Below are 23,416 nucleotides of genomic sequence, written 5' to 3'. Positions count from 1 at the left end.
ATTAGACCCTCAGGCCCAACTCTTCAGGACACTTCAGGATCTGTGGATACTACAGAAGGGAGACCAAGGTTGCTTTGATATTTGAAGCCTGCCCTGCTTGCCAAGAAGTAAAAATGGACCTGCACATTTCTTCCCAGGCTCTAGAGGCCTCCCTGTATCTGCCCTTCTGACCTACAACTGGACCTGCAACTGGAACTGACTGAGCCCTGCTAGCACCTGCTGGAGTGAGTTCCTGATCACCAAAAGGTCCCCATCAGGTCCTGGAGGCTTGGTGAGGCATCAGTAGTGTTCCTCCTTCAACAAAAGAAGAAATCCTGATGTTCTGGGCTCTTTGTGACTATGAATAGGCCTGTTCACACCCAAATCTTGACGCCAACATCGACTGAAGCTCTGGTGAATCTCACTCTCCATGCTACAGTGACAGCCATCACAAGATCTGCACTCCGCGCTACAACCATCGACAGCCCCTGGTGACCACCAGCGGGAATTTCCAGCAACAACCATCTGTAATGCTCAACAAGATCTTTGTACTACAGTGATGACCATCCGTGATGCCCAACCTGCTCTTCGCATTATAGCGATGATCATCTGTGATGCTTTTCTTGCCCCTCACAGACCCCTCCACAATGAACCGGGCTCTTCATGCTAGACTTTCGGTGCTCCAATGCCATAGATCTGAACTTGTGATCTTAACTCGTTCTCACATGACTGGATAGCAGCAAGTGGTGCTTTTAGGTGCTACACTTACCTAAGATCTGTAAAATTCTATATCTGCAATTCTATTGATTGGATTGCTGTTGTTTTGGTGCTTAATACATTTTACTCTATTTTTCCAAATTGGTGTGTGATTTTTCTTGTGTTTTGTTGTCACTTTATTACTGTTTAAAGCGCTGCAAAAATACTTTACACATTGCCTCTAAGTCAAGCCTGACTGCTTTTGTGTCAAGCTAACAGAAGGTTAAGCACATGTTAATTTGGGGTTTGCTTGAGTTTCAGCCTGACAAGAGCTGTAATTGCTGCGTGAGCTGGGTATCACCCCCTTCAACTAGAAACCCAATTTCCTACAGTGATGTTCTATCATCTCTGAGTACACTTATTCTTTATCCGCCTTTGATTAAATTAACTGACCTAAGGAGGGCTTCAGCTCTGTCAGTGCCCAGAAAAGATATTGTTTTGCACCTCACATAGCCCAAGCTCTTAGTTCTGAGTTATGTAGCACAGCCAAAACCCTCTATTCAATTGTGTTTGAGCTTTTCCTCCTTTTAAGATTTTGAGGGAGTATCTAGAAATAATTTAATTGTATGCCATTTACTATTAACGGTCCATTTTTTCATTGCAGTGTCCAGGATCACATCTTCGTCTCCTATGGTGAATACTGTAAAGATCAGTATTCCCACTGTTCTCTTTTAATATCTTTAACTATTCATTCAATAGCACTGGTACTGGGTGGGTCTTTATCCCTAGGTAAGGTATGTAAAGTCCTAAACATCTGCATTACCTTACAGCGTGAAACGTTGTATTTCTAATTTAGTCAGACTATGCATTTTTGCATTTTCCCTCATGCTTGGATATTGAGTTCTTATTCCTTCACTGCACCTATTTGATGGTACAGCTGCCTGGAGAGATTCTGACCATCTGTAATTTATTAAAATAGGAAATATTTGTATCTTCAAAATTACAACAAAACAACAAAAATCTAATGTAGGGAACTTGGAGATATGAAGTTTTAAAGTTTGAATGTAAAAATGTGCTTTCTAGTGCCTATAAACAAAAAGCAACAACTGGGGACATCTGGTCCCACTTGACCGGGACAAAGTCAAAGTTTGAGGCCGACTGTGATGAAGCCCGCCCAAGTCGAATACACTGAGCAGTAGGCCTCAGTCAAAATGTAGTGACTTTGACCTTCTGACTTAATCTCTTTTATGGAGATTTTTCTCTCATCGTCGGTCAAGGCTCCTCTTCAAGCCGACTTGCAATGCGATGTCATTGGCTTCGCTCAGCACGAGGTCCCATTCAACTTCTGGCATAGGCGACAGCGAAAAACTCCAGAGCTTCAGCAAGATGAACCTGAAATTCAGGCTGGGTCGTGGTTCGACCTCTCCAGCTATCTCTAGTCAACGGATCGGTCACCTCATGGAGCTTTTTGACAAAGTTGTTCCAACCTTCTCCAAACTTCTGGATTTCTTCCAGAAGATTATTTTGGGACCTTGTAGTGTCCACAAATTTGATCCAATGTTCCGGAAGCTCAGAGTTGCTCCTTAGAAGTTGGGACTACAGTTCAAAAACTGCATCTGGTTAGAACCTTCAAATAGCCATTGGACGCTGGTCAGCTGGGTTCTCCTTGCATGACTTTGTGCAGGAGACTCTGGTCAGTCTCTTTGTACCTACAGCTGAGAGGGAGTCCACTCCAGGCATTGCAGAAACAAGGGAAAGTCCTTCTTGTGGTGATGCCCAGAGTGTGCAGCTGGTGATGTCCTTGTGGGTGCAGTCCTTCTGGTGCAGACCAGGTGTTCAGCAGGGCAGTCCTTCTCCAGTATTGTCTTACAGCAGGGATCTGATTTGCTGGGCAACATTGCCATATTTATCCTTGTTCCTGGGTTGGCAATTAGAGGTGCACCCCTGACCAATTGGGTGTGGGTGCCACCCTCTGAGGTAACCATTTTCTGTGAATTGTGGCAAAAATCAATCCCTGAAAGCAAAATTCTTTAAAAATGCAACATTGGAAAAAACATCTGGCTGAGCCCACCCACTGGTGTAGCTATATTTCCCTAACACTCCCCTTCCAGGCCCTCTCCTCAGCTAATTACTGGGGCTCCCATCTGACTGGGGGAGCAGGAAATAGGGAAGGTTTTGTTTCTGTCCCAGGTGGCTTTCCCTCCTTTGAAAACCAGTTTGGCACCCCTACCCCCCTTCCTGCTCAGGCCACTTCATACATCATTAAGGTGGCTTGCCTCATGCAGCCAGAGGCTGACCTATCAGGAAAGGGCGCTACAGGGCTGATTTTGGTAACTTTCATAATGAGTTCTAAAAGTATTTTTCTGTACTACTTATATTAAATACAACATTGGCAAGTTGTTTTTATTCTAACTGTTAATTTGATGTCAAACATGAAATATTTAGCTCTTTTCTAGCGGAAATAGGACTATTATTTTTAAAGAAAGCCTCCCAAGTCAGCCATGGAGCTAATCCACTACAATGGGGAAACACAAATGTATCTGTTTTTCCCTCACTAGCGCTTATAAGACATCTTTTATTAACCCCCTGCTTATATTTACACTGCACCCAACCCTTGGGGCACCTAGGGCAGACCTTAGGGGTGACACATGTAACAATAAGGTAGGTGAGACTTTGGAAGCACTTTTAATTCCAAAGTAAATTTTGAGGTTAGCTTTAATTTAAGAGTAGCCAGCAAGGCAGACCTGCTTATACAATGACACCAGAGACCAAAGCAGTGCTCACATGGCTGCTATAGCTACATGGGGGTCCCTAAACCTACATACCCTATCATATACTAGGGACTAACAGGTAGGTTGCTAGAGCCACTTATAATTCTGCTTAAATTGCATATGCCACTTTAAACAGAGCACTTGCCCTGGGACTGGTTAGCAGTGCCCAGGGCACAGTCAGATTCAGTAACCACCAGTATCAGTCAAAACGTTTGGGGGTGATCAGAGCCAAAAAGGATGACTTTCTCACTGGTCCCTTTTGGCCACTCAAGTACTACAACACATGTCCATAGAAAATAATGGATGCAGGGAATTAATATAACACCACACAAAATAGTAATCAATACATTACATTATTTTGACTTTTCAATTTTTATTTATTTATTTGAATTCATTCGGTCTAGAAATCTGGACCATTTAGAGTAACAAAGGTAACAATCATACATGATAAATAATATATGTTAAAAAACGTAATAACAATATAAAAACCAATATAATCAGAACAATATAACAATAAAATCGACAGGACTAAGCTTTTGATCATAGATAAAAATACAATAAATAGGACATGGATAAAAATGGTAAGAAGAAAGAAGATAAAAGCTAGGATATAAAACTTTTGTTTAACATACCAATGTGTGCAGCTATTTTCCCATAAGACCTGGCCCTCGTCAATCCAAGAAACAAATATAGTTCCCATTTAGATATAAGATACTTTGTCAAGAAGCCTATCAGATTTCAACTATAAAAATGGCTCTATGAGCTTATACAATCTCTATTGCTCCTATGGAGGGCAGCAAGTTCCTACTGAAAATTCCTACTGGTACTACATAGAAAATAACAGTTGAGACTCTTTCTGTGGACTAATGTCAGGATGGCTCAAATGCCCTTTGATACGGTAAACCTACGACGGATGTACCAGGCCTCCGATAGATATTTGGTAACTGTAATAGCTACCACGGAGGATCAATCATATGTACAGATTCTGGTGGCATTTGCTCTATCCTGCAATGACATGTTTTTGCAGAGGGGAATGATCCACCTCTCTCTGGGACTCTTATACAAAGGGCAGAAGAATAGTATATGCTCTGTTGTTTCTTTACAGTATTGGCAAGAGATGCATCTGTCATTTGAAACGATGTTAGATGGCCAGTGAGCCGTAAAACCATTAATAGGCAATGTACCATATCTTAGCTGGAGATATAGAGCACGGGCATACGGAGGCATGGGAAGGTTCAAGAAATTCTCAGCCCAGGGCTCGTGCTTGAGTTGGAGAAATACCATTGTTAGCCTGCCCACCCCCTTTTGGTGCAAGGAGTCTTCATTAACTTTCTCCCAATATCTTCTTACGACAAGTTTCCTTGCATTATCAGGGATTTGATCCGGATATTTCCAGTAGTGGGGAAGACCTAATTTATCCCAGGCAGATTTCATCTCCTTCAGCCATGGAATTTTCTCCAGTGCCAGGGGGGCGGCTATGAGCTCTCTTATAGCCACCCTATATGGTTTGAGTTCAACAGATTTCAATAAACGAATCCAATAGGAGAGAGGTCTTAGGGCCGCTGTGGTTTTAATACTATTTAAACCTAGGTCGAGCCTTAAAGGGGTCATTGGTGTGCCCATACCTAACCGGGACACCTGTCTGAGGAAATAATTTTCCTTGGTTTGCAGAATGTCCAGGTTTTTGTGGGACCCCCAAAGTTCCGCTCCATATAGAGCCGCCGCTCTGATTTGAACATTGTAAATCTCCGCAAGTATGTTCAAGGGGGGGCTCGGAGCCTTTCTAGATCTACGGACAAGGGCCCTGCCTCTTTGGCTTATGATAAGAGCCCCTTTGTCAATGGCTGCCTTCCATTTGCCTGTGGTCGATAGTCTGAAACCCAAATAGTCGAACTCTTCTACTTTCTCCAACGGAATCGAGTTGATTTCTATACTGACACACGATTGTTTCTTGGAAGTACTATATATCATAAGTTTTGTTTTCTTGATGTTTACGTCCAGACCATAATCACTACAATAAATACAGAATTGATTGATCAAGTTTTGGATTCCCATTGGCTATTTTGACACTGGATTTTTTTCCCAACCAGTTTAGGTGAGTCATTTATACAATTCTCTAAGTAGTGAATGCAATTATTGATATAGAGCAGAAAAAGAGTGGGTGCCAGGACACATCCCTGTCTAACTCCTTTTTTAATAGCTACGGGGTCAGTCAGCTCACCCCCCTGGCCACATCTAATTTGAGCGAAAGTATTTTCATGCAGTTGAGCAATGAGTTTCAGGAGACCAGGTGGCACTCCCATATTTGATAATGTTGACCACAGCAAGTTCCTGGGGATCAGATCAAATGCGGCTCTGAGGTCTATAAAGACCACATAGAGATTACCCCTCCCCAGGTCAACATTCTTCCATTTTATTGACATAAATCTTAGGGCTTGGTCAACTGTACTCACTGCAGGTCTGAATCCCGCTTGTAGGTCAGAGAGAGCTTCAGACTCCATAATCCATTCCTCAAGATGGAACAGAAGATGTTTAGCATAGATTTTTTGGGAGTTATCAAGGAGACTAATCGGACGATAATTGGCAGGGGTATTTGGGTTTCCTTTTTTAAAAATGGGTACTATTTCAGCCCCTTTCCAAGTAGGTGGAGCGGGGGCCCCCGCTGCAATTGCATTGCAGATAAGGTTAAGATATGGTGCCCATATGTTGGGTCTTGATTTGTATAGATCGCCTGGAATCTTATCTGGGCCAGGTGCCTTTCCCCATTTAAATGAATCAATTGCTGCTCTTGTTTTGGTTAGAGAGAATATAATCGGGGTGGTCTCTTGGTTTATTGGGGCATCAGGGGGCCACAGAGAAGCTTCAGATGGCCCTTCGTATAATTGCCCAAAGTGCTCTACCCATGATGCTGAGAGAATTGAGGAGCCAGGTGCTGCAGGGGAATCACTACAGTCATCAGCTATTAGTTTCCAAAACCTAAATGTATTGTTGGATTTAGCAGACTCCAGAATGGTAACCCATCTGGCCTCTTCCCAGCTTCTGCGTGCCTTGGAACATTCCTTCTTGTAAACCTTCCTAACTGTTCTTAACAGCTCAGCATGGCCTTCTTTTATTGCTTCCAGGAGAGATAGTTGTGCTTCTCTGCAAGAATTGTCGAACCACGGAGCGCAGTGCTTTTTATTTGGATTATTGAGAATCTTTTTGTAAAAAGATGCTTTAAAGATTGGAACAAATCAGTGTGGGCTGCTAAGAGTCTGTCACCCTCCCCGTTCTCATTAAACCAAATCATACACTCCATTTGGTTGGCAAGCAGGTTGTAAATAGATGCCTGGTGCTTAGGGGAAGAAATAACAGATTCCCATTTTAGGTTGCGTCTGTTATTTGTTAGGGCCAGCTGGGAGGCATGGGTCTTAGAGTAGGGCACTTTAAACGTAGGAAAAAGACCTCTGGTCGATAAAATCAACGGGTCATGATCGCTCTCAATCTGCTCTTGGACCCTCATATCGAACATGTGGCTCCACAGTCGGATGTCAAGAGATATATAATCAATACGACTACTGTGCCCTCCGCGCCAAAAGGTAGCTTGCAAATTTGCATCTGAGCGCGAGCGACCGTTGCAGGCTCGGAGGCCATGGGCTAGTGTGATATCAGCCAGTAAGCGCGCAGATTTGTTCAGTCTAGGTCTTTTGTTGGAGACTAGCTGAGGGATGCCCCAATGGGCGTCCTCTTCTTTACATATTCCTTGAACTAGAGGATTGGGTTTGAAAGTGACATTAAAATCCCCTCCAATCAAGACAAAAAAGGAGGGATTGGTTTTAAAAAAACTGTCCAAATTGGACAGGACATCGGAATCAGGGTGGGAGCTCACATTCCTGTTATAGATATTAATTAAAAGTAAAGGTCTCTCTTCAGAAATCGTTATTAATAGGACTTGCAAATCAGGGCAACCCATATCTATTTCTTCTAACTTGCACCAAAGAGAAATATTTATCCACACAAGCAGCCCTCCCGATGGTCTCCCAGAAGATGACTTGCGTGCTGGAACCCAATAGCTTTTAAAGCCTGGTCTATATTTGGGTTCTAATGCCCACGTTTCTTGGAAGAGGCAGATCAGGTGATTATCAATAAAGTTGCCCCATCCTGGGCTTTGTAATTTGCTTTCCAACCCTGCTATATTCCAGCTGAGTACCTTATCGAGATCCTCTGTTTTTGTGGACCCTACTTTATTCTGGGGATATTTCCTACAGGGGGGGGAACTGCTAGGAACCATGCTATTTCCCTCAGGTATATTAGGACCAGTAGCTTTCTCACTCTGTGCCTTATAAACCTCGCTGGATGTGACCCCAGCTATATTTAAGTTTGGTGAATTGGCTATGCGGGTGGACCCCAGGATGTAAGGAACAATTGACAGGTTCGGAATACATTCCTCGCTTGCTTGGCACATGGTGCTTGTGGGTAATCCCTGATTAACAAAATCTGCCAACGTCAAAGGGACAACAGGGTTAGAGATGCTGAGGACAGTAGGGTGAGTGTCCTCAGCTTCACAATTACTCGGAGCCACTTCCGAAAGGACATCTCCTAGTCAGTCTGTCTCAGAAAGAGATGACGAAGGGCATCTAGGGCCGAGTGCAGGGATAGACTGTGTGTGGATAACCGAGGGAGCCCCGTGTAACGGTGGCGATTGTCTACTCCAAGATGGCATGGAAGGTGGATAAAACACTTGTAGCCTGCAAAGTGAAGCTTGACTAATTATAGGATAGGGTCTATTAGCGTTTAAAAAAAGCCGTTGGACAAGGTCAGGAGAGTTAAAGTTGATAACAATGCAGTCCCCTGAACCGATCTTCGCTAGGCGGGAACCCACCCACCCTACCCTTCTCACCATCAGTATTGAGGGTGTCATGGGAAAAGCAATCCCCGCATTCGTGTGCAACCAATGGATGACCTTGTTTTTAAGTTCGGTGAAAGATTCGGTGGAATGAGGTTTGAGTTCAGGTACATTCGATATAATGAGAACATAAGGGCTTGATTCTGGTGGTAAATGGAGCACTTTTGGATCTAGCAGACCCCTGATCTTGTCCCTCTTCTGGTGTTCTGATTGCGGATGCTCCCAAGTGGGGTTACCATTTCCCGGATTAGTTACTGGGTTATTCCATGGGGCAGTTCCTTTTGAAAGGGGAACTGGGACCATATGGGGCTTATTCATTAAGATACTAGGTGTTTTGACGGAGCTGGGCCAATCTTGGTTTAAAGAGGAAAAAGGGATTTTGGGTATTTGGCCAGTGGGTCTGATGGCAGTGATGAGGTCATGATTGGGGAGGGGATAGGATTTAGTTTCTGCGGGTGGATCAATTATTTGTAGCTGGCTATTAATTAGACTCTCCAGTTTGTCCTCAATTGTTTGGAGGTGGGTTAAAATAGGAAGGAATAGTTTTGAAAGCTCATCTCTTATGAGATCCCTGGTATACTCATTTGCATGACAGTCATTGATGTTGTGTGAGGGGATTAATACCGTATCCTTATTAGAAGGTTGAGCCAAGTTAGAGGGGCTCAAAGTCCTGGATCGTTTGTTTTTAAAAGCGGGTTCCCTTCGTTTCCTTTTTCCTTTGGTATTAGAATCTACTGAGGTAAGGGGGCCTTCATTTGAGGGACTCCGAGCCAACAGAGTTGGTGCAGCACGGGTGGAAATTGCGATTGGAGTTTCATCCTGGATCTCCTGGGGGATTTTAGAGGGGGAGGGGAAAGGGGTAGTCAGTAGAGGCTGTAATTCTGTTCGCAGGGGGGGCTGTGGGGCTGAGCTATCATGAACTAGGCTATTAATTGAAGAAGGGGGGGCAGCTAAGCGTCGCTGCACTAACTCTATTTCTTTTTCAAGTTCCCCAACAGCCTTTTGCAGAAAACCATCTAGGGTTTTGTTAGAGTGCTGCTTTCCTTCCAACCCCCCCCCCCCCCACGTCGTCGGCCCATTTTTCTAGAAACCAGGGGCCTTTAGTGAGCCCCCGGCTTATAGGGGTGTTTAGGCCTTTGGGACCCACCCTCTGCCACTATAGCGCGATTAATGAGCTTCTCAGACCCTACTGTTCGCAGATCCCAAAGACAAGACCACAATCAAATGCCCAAAGTGTGGGTATATATAGCCCGGCCCAACCACTTTTCGGGCGCAGACGGGTGCAGGACGGGTAATGAATTTTAGGCTCCTGCCCTTGGAAGAAGAGTGGTGCCGCCTCCTTCCGCCCTCCAAAAAGCGTGATTCAATAGGGAGTTATGTGATGAACTGAGGTAAATTCAGTATACATAAAACCTGCGAATATATCCGGTTTGGGTTGCTAGTTTTCCACGTGCTTGATGGGGCCTGGGGCTCTATGGGAAGGCTGCCCACGCACGAGCAAAGGAACTTAAATTCTCCTTCAGGCAGCCATGGGCAAGTTAGCTGTCAGGTCCACGTCTTTGAGTAGATGACAGGGGGGTGGCCCAGCCCTGCCTCTTCCTGGCAGTGACGGGCAAGGACGGGCCCGCCCTTGGCCCGGGCTTCGCCGCACGCGTCCCGCGCGGCGGGAGCGCGAGTTCACTTTAAAGGGCTCCTGCCCCTTGTCAATCCTCCCGGCACCAACAGAGCTTCCCGCGACGGCGGGAGCGCGAGTTCAATTTAAAGGGCTCCTGCCCCTTGTCAATCCTCCCGGCACCAACAGCGCTTCCCGCGACGGCGGGAGCGCGAGTTCAATTTAAAATGTCTATAATTGTATTTAGGGGGTCATTACGACCTCGGCGGTATTTGAAAAAGACCGGCAAGGCTGAGGGAGACAGAATACCGCCATTGCCGGCGGTATTCCTGTCTCACTATTATGACATTTCCGCTGGGCCAGCGGACGGTAACAGTGTTACCGTCCGCTGGCCCAGCGGAAATGTCACATCAACATTGCCGCCGGCTCGTAATAGAGCCGGCGGCATTGCTGATGTGAGCGGGTGCAGTAGCACCCGTCGTGCATTTCACCGCTGCCCTGGGGATTATGACCGCCAGGCGGAATCCTGGCGGTATAATGGAGGGGCCGGCGGTATGGCCGTGGCAATTCCGCCATGTTCATAATTGCTGGCAGAACACCGCCAGCCTGTTGGCGGTGTTACCGCCAACTTACCGCCGGCCGCCAGGATCGTAATGACCCCCTTAGTGTTAAAAAGTTAAATAATTTAAAAATTAAACATTGAACATTTTTAAAAATGAATAATTAACATACTTTAAAAAATAATTAAGTCTTGTACTTTTAATAATTGTAATTATATCAAATTAATAAAAAAAACTCATAACTATTATTTATATGTAACAAAATTTAACTTTATGAAAGTTTGAGTGGATTTTTCATTTTTATTTATAATTCAATTAATATTTATAAATATGTGATTTTTTTATTAAACATTTCATTTGAGGAGTAACTGTGAAGGTCTGTTTTATTATATTAGTTTTAGGCAATAGTAATTGCTTTAAATTAATTTGCATTACAATTGATAAAAATTAAAAAATACAAGTCTTTTACTGTTTTCATATTCTTTCCATTTGGACGACCAACACGCTGGTGATCTATTGTCTACATGTGAAAAGTTACTTGTTGTAACTTGTAAATTCTGTCTCAAAGGTCTTCATGTTCTGAATTGAGGAGATGGAGACATGTAAGTTTTCACTTAGCTGTATATCTACAGTAGGAAATGAAAAATACTGAAAAAGTGTACATATACACATAAGTACAAAAACAAATTTAGACATGAATAAATCTACATATGTACATTTACGTTTGTGAAGAGCATCCACAGTTTAATCTTGGTCCTGCAATAACAGGAAGACTTACAGAATGGGTCAGGAATCTTCCCACAATGAGTTCCTAGATGGGTCTAACTGAATCTCAAACATAAAGGGGCATATTTAAGAGCCCCTAGCTCCACCAGAGTTTTGTGATGCTGCGGTGTTGCTATGCCCTGCACCGTATTTACACGGTGTCGTTAAGCCACTTGTTGTGGCTTAACGCTACTTTGTAAATATGGCCCCTTCACACGCAGCACTTTCCGTGGAAGGGGCGTGCCACAGTGACACCAATTGCATTTTCAAGTTTTTGTAAACCTGAGGCAGTGCCAAAATCTAACGCCACCCCAGGGGTGGCATTAGCAGGGGGCAACTAGGGGAAATACTTTTATTTCTCCTCATTTTTTGCTCTTTCTTTGTGCGCTGCATTCTGAACCAATCTCCACCTCAACGCCATCCTTGCATTGTGGCGCCAAGGTGGCTGCATTGGCGCTCGGCTGCAAATTTAGCGCCGGCGTATGGGACAACACAGGGGTATTCAATTAAATACAGCGCATCTCTGCATTGTGAAAATAACAGAGCGCGACGCTGCAAATTTTGGGGCAGCATCGGGCTCCATCATTTTCCATTAAATATGAACCAAAGTGCGAGAAATCAGTAGGCAATATTCAGGGGCGTAGCTTGGTCAGTAAGATTGGAGAGGGGGAGAGGGGTGAGCTTCAGATTTTCCGGAAATCATGCTGGTAAAAATATATTACATGAGAAGCATGGCAGGAGGGTGGGCTTAAGGGGCAGGGGAAAGGGTGTGGACAGCAGATTGAGAGAGGTACTTAAGGGGCAGGGGAAAGGGTGTGGACAGCAGATTGAGAGAGGTACTCAAAAATCATATTTTGTAATATTACCATTCTTTAGGACCTTTACAACAGAGACGAGTGCGTGTTTTTGTCTGAATGTACTTGTTAAAATACCAAGTGAAACGTGATAAATGCCTCACCATACCTGACTTATACCACCTGTAGCCATCTCTTCACTACAGAATACATTTATTTACATTTATTAGGGTGGTGTTACATCGCAAGCACTTCCTATATCTACTCCCGTGGGAATATCCCAACAAAATATACAACTTAAATAAGAAAGAGAGCAATAATGTAGAAGGTAAATTGTATTGCAGAACTTTGTTTGGACAGATATGTATTGTATATGCTCTTGATTACATATTTTCTTGTCTACAGAAGAATAGAAAAAGCAAATAACCTTGTGTACATCGACCCGGATGCATTCCAGAGTCTTCCGAGCCTCAAATATCTGTAAGAAGTTCCTCTATTCCATCATATTGTTATTATTATTAAAATGAGAATTGACAGTATCACATTTTTGCATCACTTTCATCGTTATTTTTATTTGGCTATTTGTTAAGTGCCATGGACACTCTAAAAACAGAAACAACGTTTAACTTCAATCACCAACATCTTGTCCTAAATTTTTATCTCATATGGGTACCACATATCAACTGCTGGACACAAATTTAGCACCAAGACTATGCAATATCCTGTGGTTGGGATATGATGATTTGAACAGAATACTGCTATAGATGGGCACACAGTGTTCTGCTCGGAGAAAACAATGACATTGCTTTTAAATCTATGTGGGCACTGAATGGGAAACTTTGGTATAATGGAGCATTGAGTCTTGATGCATTTTTAAAAGACGGGGCATTCTGGTAAACAGTTTAAAGTGATTATTAGAGGGGCGTTGCAGAAACATAACCAGAAAAGAAAAATCAGTAAAGGTCCAGATAAAAATGAAATCCCATTTTGTGCCTTGGAATAATTCCTAATACTTCTGCACTCACAAACGCCAATTCCGCCTTGGCCAGCAGGGAAGGCTTTAGGGCAGTGCGACCGGTGTCACTGCATCTGACACTGATCTCAGGGGTGCTTTGTTTCGAAACAGCCTATGGGGTTAAACACACCTGCTGTAGAGTTCCTTGTGTGTCCAGCAGTTCTCAGGCAACAATAAGAACGTCAAGATAACTCTGGTGATGAATGTTCCTGCAGAAGAGAGATTTTTTCCAGTGGAACTGTTGACTCATCATAAAGTAGCGCAGATGGTTAACATGTCTGCTACAAAGAACGTGTACCATGCAGATCACAGAACTGTATTTTCTATGGACAGCTCAGTGGGTCACTGCTTGTGTAACTGAGATCCTTTTGTTACTTGTAGTTCTTAAATTGAAAACCTGAGATGGCACAGTGACCAATGACCCGTCACCAAATTGCTGCATGCATGGTATAAGTTATAACATTAGGTTTTTCCCATTCCTTCATTATCCTAATGTCACTTGGGTATAAATACATTCTCATTAGTAAAGCCAACCCCAACCACTGTGGCACGTTTTAAATCCTGAAATTGTGCATCTTCAGAGTAAACACTCTTAAAATATAGGTGATTCCTGCAGCTTTTAATCCTCATTGTTTTATGTAGCATTTCCTATAGACTGATTTATGATTTGTTGTCTCCATATAAAGTGTGTGATGTAAAGTTCTCCGACACCCTAAACTGTTATGAATAACATTATATAACAAATGAAATCCATGTGAAAAGGGCGCTGCAGAGAGATGAGTGGAAGTGTTCGAGGGTGGTAAGGAGGGAATCCTTGAAAAAGAAGGTCATTAGTAGAAGTCAAAACAGACTGTAGCACTGGGCACTACCAGCGCTACAGCCTTATTTGCCAGCCAGTAAATATTCCTTTTTCAGAGATTATTAAAACATTCACTAATCTTACTGTGAAACAGCAATTCAAAAACTCAGTTCTAATACTACAAAAAGTACAATGACGCACGTCTAAGCAGATAAAAGTTCATAGCCACAAGAAAATATTTCACCGAAAGGTGCCATCTAGGTCAGGTCAGAACCACAAAGTGAAAGACTGACACAAGCTTTGACTTTTTAACTCTTGTGGCAAGCATTGGCCTGGATCATTCCATGCCTAGTAAGTGCATACATGCCTGTTTGCATTACCTAAAACTAGAAAAAAACTGTAATCAAGGGCAGCTTCTCTGTTATGGGGGAAGAGTGTCACCCCCCCCGGCTAAGAGCCAGCAGCATGGGAGGGGAGGGGCTGGGCCACTGGAGGGGGGAGAGGGACGGGGAGTGGAATGAGTGCACTAAGTGCACATGTGTATTTTGCCAGTCATCTCAGGCTGGCCAAACGCACATGCGCACTTAGGTTTCTCCAACCTGGCTGTGTTACTCAGCTGATTTGAAGAAACTGCTCAGGCTCCTGTGCACTGTCTGAGCCGTAGAACAAGCCGCTCAGACCAATCCTGGCACTGCTCTTGCTAGGTTTAGCATGAGACCAGCATCAGGACTGCTGAGGAGCCTGTGCTGGTGTCCCAGGGAACGCTGGGACACCACAATAGAAGAGAAGAGGAGGCAGCGGCATCGGGAACGGGAAAGGTACTTTTTTATTATTTATTTTCCCTCATCATCATCCCCGCCTCCCCTTGAGATTTGCAGCAGCTGCTGCTGATTCTAATTAGGTGTTAAACAGTTTTCATGCAAACACTTTTAGAATCTTCAGATGAAAAGAAAATGCATAGCACACAAGCACATATGAGCATCACAAGAAGCTCCACCTATGGGACCTTCCTGGGAAATACCATAATTGTACCTGAAATGAAATGTGTCAGAAAGTTAAGGGTAAGAAGTTCGGAGTCAGCATGCTAGTCCTTGGCCTGTGATTTCTGCATCTTTTGATCTTCTTAGTCAATTCTTGTTGACATTTTACATGAGTTGTAGGATGAAAAAGTATCATTCTCCACAAATGGATCGCAAATATTTTACAACTCAGACACTCCGATTCTTCTGACGAACCTTGGAAATGTCTCAGAGTTGCTGGAGGTACTAGATGCTACAAGTGCCTATGCGACCCTTGGCAGTCTCTTGTGATTAGTGCCTTTAGCAACATGCCACAAGCAATAGAAAAACATCAAACAGAGCCTTTGCTTGGTGGTCCTTGAATGCCTCTTGGTCTTTCCAGAAACAAGGATGTCTTTATCTGCACATAGTGGCACTTTATTAGACATGCAAACCTGTACTGCGCGTACTGTACTCAGTAAAAATAAAAGAAGGCCAACTGGCTACCCAACCAGTCCTCAGCATCTGATGCTCACTTATGGCTGTGCATGCCAGTTGTCGGAATAATTTATAGTAATGAAAATTAATTTATATTAGAAAAACCATAGAAATTCACTGGAAAAAAACAAAGATTACAGGGACGTTATAGTTGGGAAATAGAATTGAAAAACATAGACATTCAATTAAAAAAACAAAGTTTACAGGGATGTTATAGTTAAGCTCATATTTTAAACATACAAACCATAGAAATTCACCTGTATAGTTAGAGTCATTTCTAACTATAACTTGTGCCCTCACCATGCACTGCTAATAACCCCATATATTACAGCACTCGTGACATGTTTTATAACATCATTGATAATATCACTGCAGCATTTGCAGTACAACTATTGATGAGAAAACTGTACATAATGGGGGCACGAGTTATAGTTACCTTATGGCACAAGCTATATTTACTTGAAATAGCTCTAACAGGTACATTTCTATGGTTTTGTACCTTTAAAATGAGAGCCTAACAATGAAGTCCCTGTAACGTTTGTGTTTTTTTTAGATGAGTATGCATTACCAACTGGAGGTTACCAGTAGGTTGTTATAGTTAAAACCTAATTTCCATATGAAAAGGATTTTTTGACTTGTTTATATATTTGGCGCTGTTTGACAAATGTTCACATAATGTTCCCAAAAAAGTGCCCTACTTTGTCTAGTTCTGCATGGAAAGTTTCAGGGTAATCTGTCAAGTGGGGTCCAAGAAAAAGAGGCAGTCAAAAATGAGTGTTTCTTATGTTATATCCGATAGAGATTTTAAATATGGCCAATAGAAGGCCATGCGCAATGTGGGGCTCGATGCATACAGGGGGTTGGCCGCTGCATGCATCCAACCCCCTCCTGTGTTAAAAAAAGTCTCCGAAAAAAATTAAGGTTACAGGTACAATATAGTTCGGTTCTGAATTTACTCCTTGGCACACTGGTATAATTCCCTTGTATATGGTACCTAGGTACCCAGTATTGGGGTTCCAGGAGATCCCTATGGGCTGCAGCATTTCTTTTGCCACCCATAGGGAGCTCAGGCAATTCTTACACATGCCTGCTACTGCAGCCTGAGTGAAATAAGGTCCACATTATTTCACAGCCATTTTTCACTGCACATAAGTAACTTATAAGTCACCTATATGTCTAACCCTCACTTGGTGAAGGTTGGGTGTCAAGTTACTTAGTGTGTGGGCACCCTGGCACTAGCCAAGGTGCCCCCACATCGTTCAGGGCAAATTCCCCGAACTTTGTGGGTGCGGGGACACCATTACACGTGTGCACTGCACATAGGTCACTACCTATGTCTAGAGTCACAATGGTAACTCCGAACATGGCCATGTAACATGTCTAAGATCATGGAATTGTCACCCCAATACCATTCTAGTATTGGGGGGACAATTCCATGATCCCCCTGGTCTCTAGCACAGAACCGGGGTACTGCCAAACTGCCTTTCCGGGGTTTCCACTGCAGCTGCTGCCAACCCCTCCGACAGGATTCTGCCTTCCTGGGGTCTGGGCAGCCCCGGCCCAGGAAGGCAGAACAAAGGATTTCCTCTGAGAGAGGGGGTTACACCCTCTCCCTTTGGAAATAGGTGTGAAGGGCTTGGGAGGAGTAGCCTCCCCAAGTCTCTGGAAATGCTTTAATGGGCACAGATGGTGCCCAATTCTGCATAAGCCAGTCTACACCAGTTCAGGGATCCCCCCAGCCCTGCTCTGGTGCGAAACTGGACAAAGGAATGGGGAGTGACCACTCCCCTGACCAGCACCTCCAAGGGGAGGTGCCCAGAGTTCCTCCAGTGTGTCCCAGACCTCTGCCATCTTGGATTCAGAGGTGTTGGGGGCACACTGGACTGCTCTGAGTGGCCAGTGCCAGCAGGTGACATCAGGGACCCCTTCTGATAGGTTCTTACCTCTCTTGGTAGCCAAACCTCCTTTCTTGGTAGCCAAACCTCCTTTTCTGGCTATTTAGGGTCTCTCCTCTGGGGTATTCTTCAGATAATGAATGCAAGAGCTCACCAGAGTTCCTCTGCACTTCCCTCTCTGACTTCTGCCAAGGATCGACTGCTGACTGCTCCAGGACGCCTGCAAAGCTGCAACAAATTAGCAAGAGGACTACCAGCAAAATTGTAGCACCTCATCCTGACGGCTTTCTCGACTGTTTCCTGGTGGTGCATGCTCTGAGGGTTGTCTGCCTTCAACCTGCACTGGAAGCCAAGAAGAAATCTCCTGTGGGTCGACGGAATCTTCCCCCTGCTAACGCATGCACCAAAAGACTGCATCAACGGTCCTCTGGGTCCCCTCTCATCCTGACAAGCGTGGTCCCTGGAACACAGGAGCTAGATCCAAGTGACCCCCACAGTCCAGTGATCTCTCAGTCCAAGTTTAGTAGAGGTAAGTCCTTGCCTCCCCACGCTAGCCTGCAAACCTGTGTACTGTGTGATTTGCAGGTGCTCTGGCTTCTGTGCACTTCTCCAAGGATTCCTTCACGCACAGCCTAGCCTGGGTCCCCAGAACTCTGTCCTGAAGTGTTCAACCCTCTAAGTTGGACTCCGACATCATGGGACCCTAGGACCCTCCTTTTGTGACTCCGGTTTCACAAATCTTCTAAGAGCCTGCTCTGGTACTTCTGTGGGTGCTTCCTGCTTCTGCGGGGGCTATCTGAGTTGCTGAGCGCCCCCTCTGTATCCTCCTTGAAGGGGCGACATGTTGATCCTTCCTGGTCCCCAGCAGCACCCAAAACCTCTACCGCAACCCTTGCAGCTAGCAAGGCTTGTTTGTAGTATTTCTGTGTGGAAACACTTCTGCAACATTCAGCATACCATGTGACAGCTTCCATCAAAAGGAGAAGTTCCTAGCCCTTTTCGTTGTTGCAGAATCTTTGGCTTATTCCACCCAGAGGCAGCCCTTTTGCACCTTCATCCGTGGTTTCCTGGGCTCCTGCCCCCACGGACACTATTGTGACTCTTGGACTTAGTCCCCTTCCCTTGCAGGTCCTCACGTCCAGGAATCCATCTTCAGTGTTTTGCTGGTACTTGTGGTTCTTGCAGAATTCCCCTATCACGACTATTGTGTCCTTTTGGGGTAGCAGGGTAACTTTACTCCTACTTTTCAGGGTCTTGGGATGGGGTATCTTGGACACCCTAACTGTTTTCTTACAGTCCCAGTGACGCTCTACAAGCTCCTGTAGGTCTGGGGTCTATTCGTGATCCGCATTCCACTTTTGGAGTACATCGTTTGTGTTGCCCCTAGACCTATGTTCACCTATTGCATCCTATTGTGATTCTACATTGTTTGCACTACTTTTCTTACTATTACTCACCTGTTTTGGGTTTGTGTACTTGTAACTTGTGTATATTACTTACCTCCTAAGTGAGGGTATTCTCTGAGATACTTTTGGCATATTGTCATAACAATAAAGTACTTTTATTTTTAGTAACTCTGATTATTGTGTTTTCTTATGATATTGTGCTATATGATATAAGTGGTATAGTAGGAGCTTTGCATGTCTCCAAGTTCAGCCTAAGCTGCTTTGCCATAGCTACCTTCTATCAGCCTAAGCTGCTAGAAACACCTCTATTCTACTAATAAGGTATAACTGGACCTGGCACAGGGTGTAAGTACCACAAGGTACCCACTATATGCCAGGCCAGCCTCCTACATCAAGTTACTATATCTTGTTCCCTAGGTAACTATAACTTGCGCCCTCGCCATCATTCATGGCATCTTCTATAGCATCATTGATAATATAAATGTGCATCATAGTGGCACAAGTTATAGTTAGCTTAGAGCACGAGTCAGTGTTACTTGGAATAACTAACAACTGGATTTCAATGGTTTTGTGCATGCAAAATCTGAACTTTACTCTAACTTCCCTGTAGCCTTTGTTGTTTTAAGTGAATAGAGATATATATTTATAACTTACACCTGGGCATGAAGTATGTGATTACTACCGAGAGAAGATGCTTTGTGATTTGTGAATCAGGTCAGGATATGTAGGAGTAATTTGCACCTCAGGTAGGAGTAAGGCTTGAAAACAATTGTGAATTAGTGACATTAACAGAAAGACTAGAGGTAGCAGAAGTGACTTCACACTCAATTTGACCTATACATTCACTCATCCACAGATGCTTTCACACTATCACACACGCACACATTCTTTACCTCATAAATACACTCTCACCTGCAGGCATGCACCAACATACATTTAAAAGCATTTTTATTTGTTACCTCAGCTGTCAGGAAGGGTTGTATTCTAGCTTAATTGTACTCCATTTTTTATCACACTAATTGTAAATAATATAGTGTTATTCGCTATTGGGACAATTAAAAAAAATACAAAAAACACAGAGCCCCAACCGATATCTATAGGACGAAGAGAACCTGTGTTTCTGGCACTGATTTCGACACATCTGAGTCCAAGGGTCGTAAATGCAGTGTCAGGGGTCGCAAGGGCCAAGCTAGAGGTTGCAGCTGCGACCCCTGGTAACCCCAAAAAGACGTCCATGATTGGCGGTCATTGCGTTTCGTATTGTACCTCTTCAAGGGAATCAACTTTGGTCTCATCTCTGTCAAATAACTTTTTTTAATAAGCCCTTGAAAAATGCGAACAAACATGATTCAAATCCTAATAATAGAAGGAGAAAGAGGCAGCGAAAACCATTACGAGATAGGTGATTGATCAAAATACCTAAGTCACGTTTCACTTGCTCCCATTCCAGTAAACAACTGCTATACACGCCAAAAAGAGCACTTCTTTTGTAAACGCAATTGCTATTAATAAAACCACTATATATAACATTGAATAAGCATAGCTTCCTGATAAGTCCACCCGGGGACCAAGCAGATGTCAAGGTGGCTTGAAGGAGGGAAGAATGCTTGTGGTATTTTAATGTAAACTATGATAAATATAATGAAAAAATGTGTGCGCTTTCGTGCCTGGGAAAAGGATCTTAAGCACAATTAATGTCAAATAGTTGGTTTTCTTCGTTTGCAGATGCAAACAAAGACCAGCTGTCTGGATGCAATTCAAGGGTGGAAGAGTCACGGTAAAACCCACACAGAGAGATCATCCCAACACAGCTGCCTCCTGGTGTGTCATTTACAAAGAAATAGAGAAAAAACGAGGACTGTTTTAATAACTGCCGATCATATCACTGTGTGATCCACTGTGTGCATGGCTGCAGGTTCCCTATTAAACCCGTATTCCTACAGTAACATGGATATTTTTCAGTGTTCATGTTTGTTTTTGTGCTTATTTTCAGTTGTGCTCCCGAGGACCACGGAATAATACAAAAGGATTAGATTCTCTTCGCTTTGAGGGTGCCTTTTAAGCTGTAACAACCGGTTTTACAAGCTGAAGGGCCCAATAGAAAAATGAGCTTGTGCTACTGAAAGTTTAGAATAACCCTTTTCACCAGTGCAAAGATATTAAGCATTAGTGGATCAAAGTCTCGTTGCGTCCATTTTACATAATCTATTAGGGAAAGCCCTGCAGGACACGGAAGAGAGTATTGAAGAGAGCCAGAAAGATACCAAGTGCAAGTGCACAATGAGGATGGTCCAGGTAGTGCAACAGCAAATATACTTGACAACTGTCTTAAAATTGTGGGGGAGGGGACCCTGAAGACCACATTGTACTGGGCTAGGGACAAAAACAGCCTGGCTGTGTTAACGAAGTGTAGAAAATGCTCCTGTATGAAAAAGAACTACTGCCATAACACAAACAGAAAATGAAAGATTGGATGAATGTGTGTTAGTCCCAAACGTGTAAAACACATTTGGCATTGATTTGCAGTTGATTCAGTATAACTCTGAATATCCCGGGCAAGGACCCAGCAAACTATATTTGCGCCACTAGAGGGAGACAGGTGGGGCCTGTGCCCCATCTTGAAATGTGAGGCACTTGCTATTGTGCCCCACCACCAGGAAGGGGTCACAGCCACAGACCATGCTGCACCAACATATGCCAGCCCACTGTGCTTCCTGCAGCTACATGCTGCTAGGCATCAGGCACGCACTGCGCAGATGCCAGCCTGGACTTCACATACGTTTTTTCCCAGAATTCCTGTTGGAACAGGGGCCAGATTTGGCATGAGCATGCCCTCACACAACCTGCCTGTCATGCCCAGCAACAAATCTCTGACTCGCTGTAGGAGGCTGGACTGGCTTGTAGTGAGTACCTAGGGGTACTTGCACCTTGCACCAGGCCCAGTTATCCCTTATTAGTATATAGGGTGTCTAGCAGCATAGGCTGATAGATAATGGTAGCTTAGCAGAGCAGCTTAGGCTGAACTAGGAGACGAGTGAAGCTCCTACAGTACCACTTAGTGTCATATGCACAATATCATAAGAAAACACAATACACAGTTATACTAAAAATAAAGGTACTTTATTTTTATGACAATATGCCAAAGTATCTCAGAGTGTACCCTCAGGGAGAGGATAGGAAATATACACAAGATATATATACACAATACCAAAAATATGCAGTATAGTCTTAGAAAACAGTGCAAACAATGTATAGTTACAATAGGATGCAATGGGGACACATAGGGATAGGGGCAACACAAACCATATACTCCAAAAGTGGAATGCGAACCACGAATGGACCCCAAACCTATGTGACCTTGTAGAGGGTCGCTGGGACTATTAGAAAATAGTGAGGGTTAGAAAAATAGCCCACCCCAAGACCCTGAAAAGTGAGTGCAAAGTGCACTAAAGTTCCCCAAAGGACAAAGAAGTCGAGATAGGGGAATACTGCAGGAAAGACACAAACCAGCAATGCAACAACGATGGATTTCCAGTCGAGGGTACCTGTGGAACAAGGGGACCAAGTCCAAAAGTCACAAGCAAGTCGGAGATTTGCAGATGCCCAGGAAATGCCAGCTGCGGGTGCAAAGAAGCTGCTACTGGACTGTAGAAGCTTAGGTTTCTGCAGGAACGACAAGGGCTAGAGACTTCCCCTTTGGAGGACGGATCCCTCACACCGTGGAGAGTCGTGCAGAAGTGTTTTCCCGCCGAAAGACCGCCAACAACCTTGCTAGCTGCAAATCGTGCGGTTAGCGTTTTTGGATGCTGCTGTGGCCCAGGAAGGACCAGGATGTCGCAAATTGCGTCAGAAGAGAGAGGAGACATCGAGCAAGACAAGGAGCCCTCTCAGTAGCAGGTAGCACCCGGAGAAGTGCCAGAAACAGGCACTACAAGGATGCGTGAAACGGTGCTCACCCGAAGTCGCACAAAGGAGTCCCACGTCGCCAGAGAACAACTTAGGAGGTCGTGCAATGCAGGTTAGAGTGCCGTGGACCCAGGCTGGACTGTGCACAAAGGATTTCCGCCGGAAGTGCACGGAGGCCGGAGTAGCTGCAAAAGTCGCGGTTCCAAGCAATGCAGTCTGGCGTGGGGAGGCAAGGACTTACCTCCACCAAACTTGGACTGAAGAGTCACTGGACTGTGGGAGTCACTTGGACAGAGTTGCTGGATTCGAGGGACCTCGCTCGTCGTGCTGAGAGGAGACCCAAGGGACCGGTAATGCAGCTTTTTGGTGCCTGCGGTTGCAGGGGGAAGATTCCGTCGACCCACAGGAGATTTCTTCGGAGCTTCTAGTGCAGAGAGGAGGCAGACTACCCCCACAGCATGCACCACCAGGAAAACAGTCGAGAAGGCGGCAGGATCAGCGTTACAGAGTTGCAGTAGTCGTCTTAGCTACTATATTGCAGTTTTGCAGGCTTCCAGCGCGGTCAGCAGTCGATTCCTTGGCAGAAGGTGAAGAGAGAGATGCAGAGGAACTCGGATGAGCTCTTGCATTCGTTATCTACAGTTTCCCCAGAGACAGAGACCCTAAATAGCCAGAAAAGAGGGTTTGGCTACCTAGGAGAGAGGATAGGCTAGCAACACCTGAAGGAGCCTATCAGAAGGAGTCTCTGACGTCACCTGGTGGCACTGGCCACTCAGAGCAGTCCAGTGTGCCAGCAGCACCTCTGTTTCCAAGATGGCAGAGGTCTGGAGCACACTG

At 44.4% G+C, this 23,416-nt stretch overlaps 1 protein-coding gene across 1 annotated transcript in view; it reads left to right on the top strand.

Moving 5' to 3' along the window:
- FSHR (follicle stimulating hormone receptor) overlaps positions 1 to 23,416 on the top strand; it is a 1,893,748-nt gene that overhangs the window by 1,160,948 nt on the left and 709,384 nt on the right. Inside the window, exon 4 of the mRNA XM_069236717.1 lies at positions 12,468 to 12,542. Coding sequence (XP_069092818.1) covers positions 12,468 to 12,542 — 75 coding nt within the window. The remainder of the gene's footprint in view (positions 1 to 12,467; positions 12,543 to 23,416) is intronic.

Source organism: Pleurodeles waltl, chromosome 5 (genome assembly GCF_031143425.1).
Source record: "Pleurodeles waltl isolate 20211129_DDA chromosome 5, aPleWal1.hap1.20221129, whole genome shotgun sequence".
NCBI classification, from domain to species: domain Eukaryota; kingdom Metazoa; phylum Chordata; class Amphibia; order Caudata; family Salamandridae; genus Pleurodeles; species Pleurodeles waltl.
Note: the sequence above shows the minus strand (reverse complement) of the source record. Positions and strands in the feature narration are given on the sequence as shown.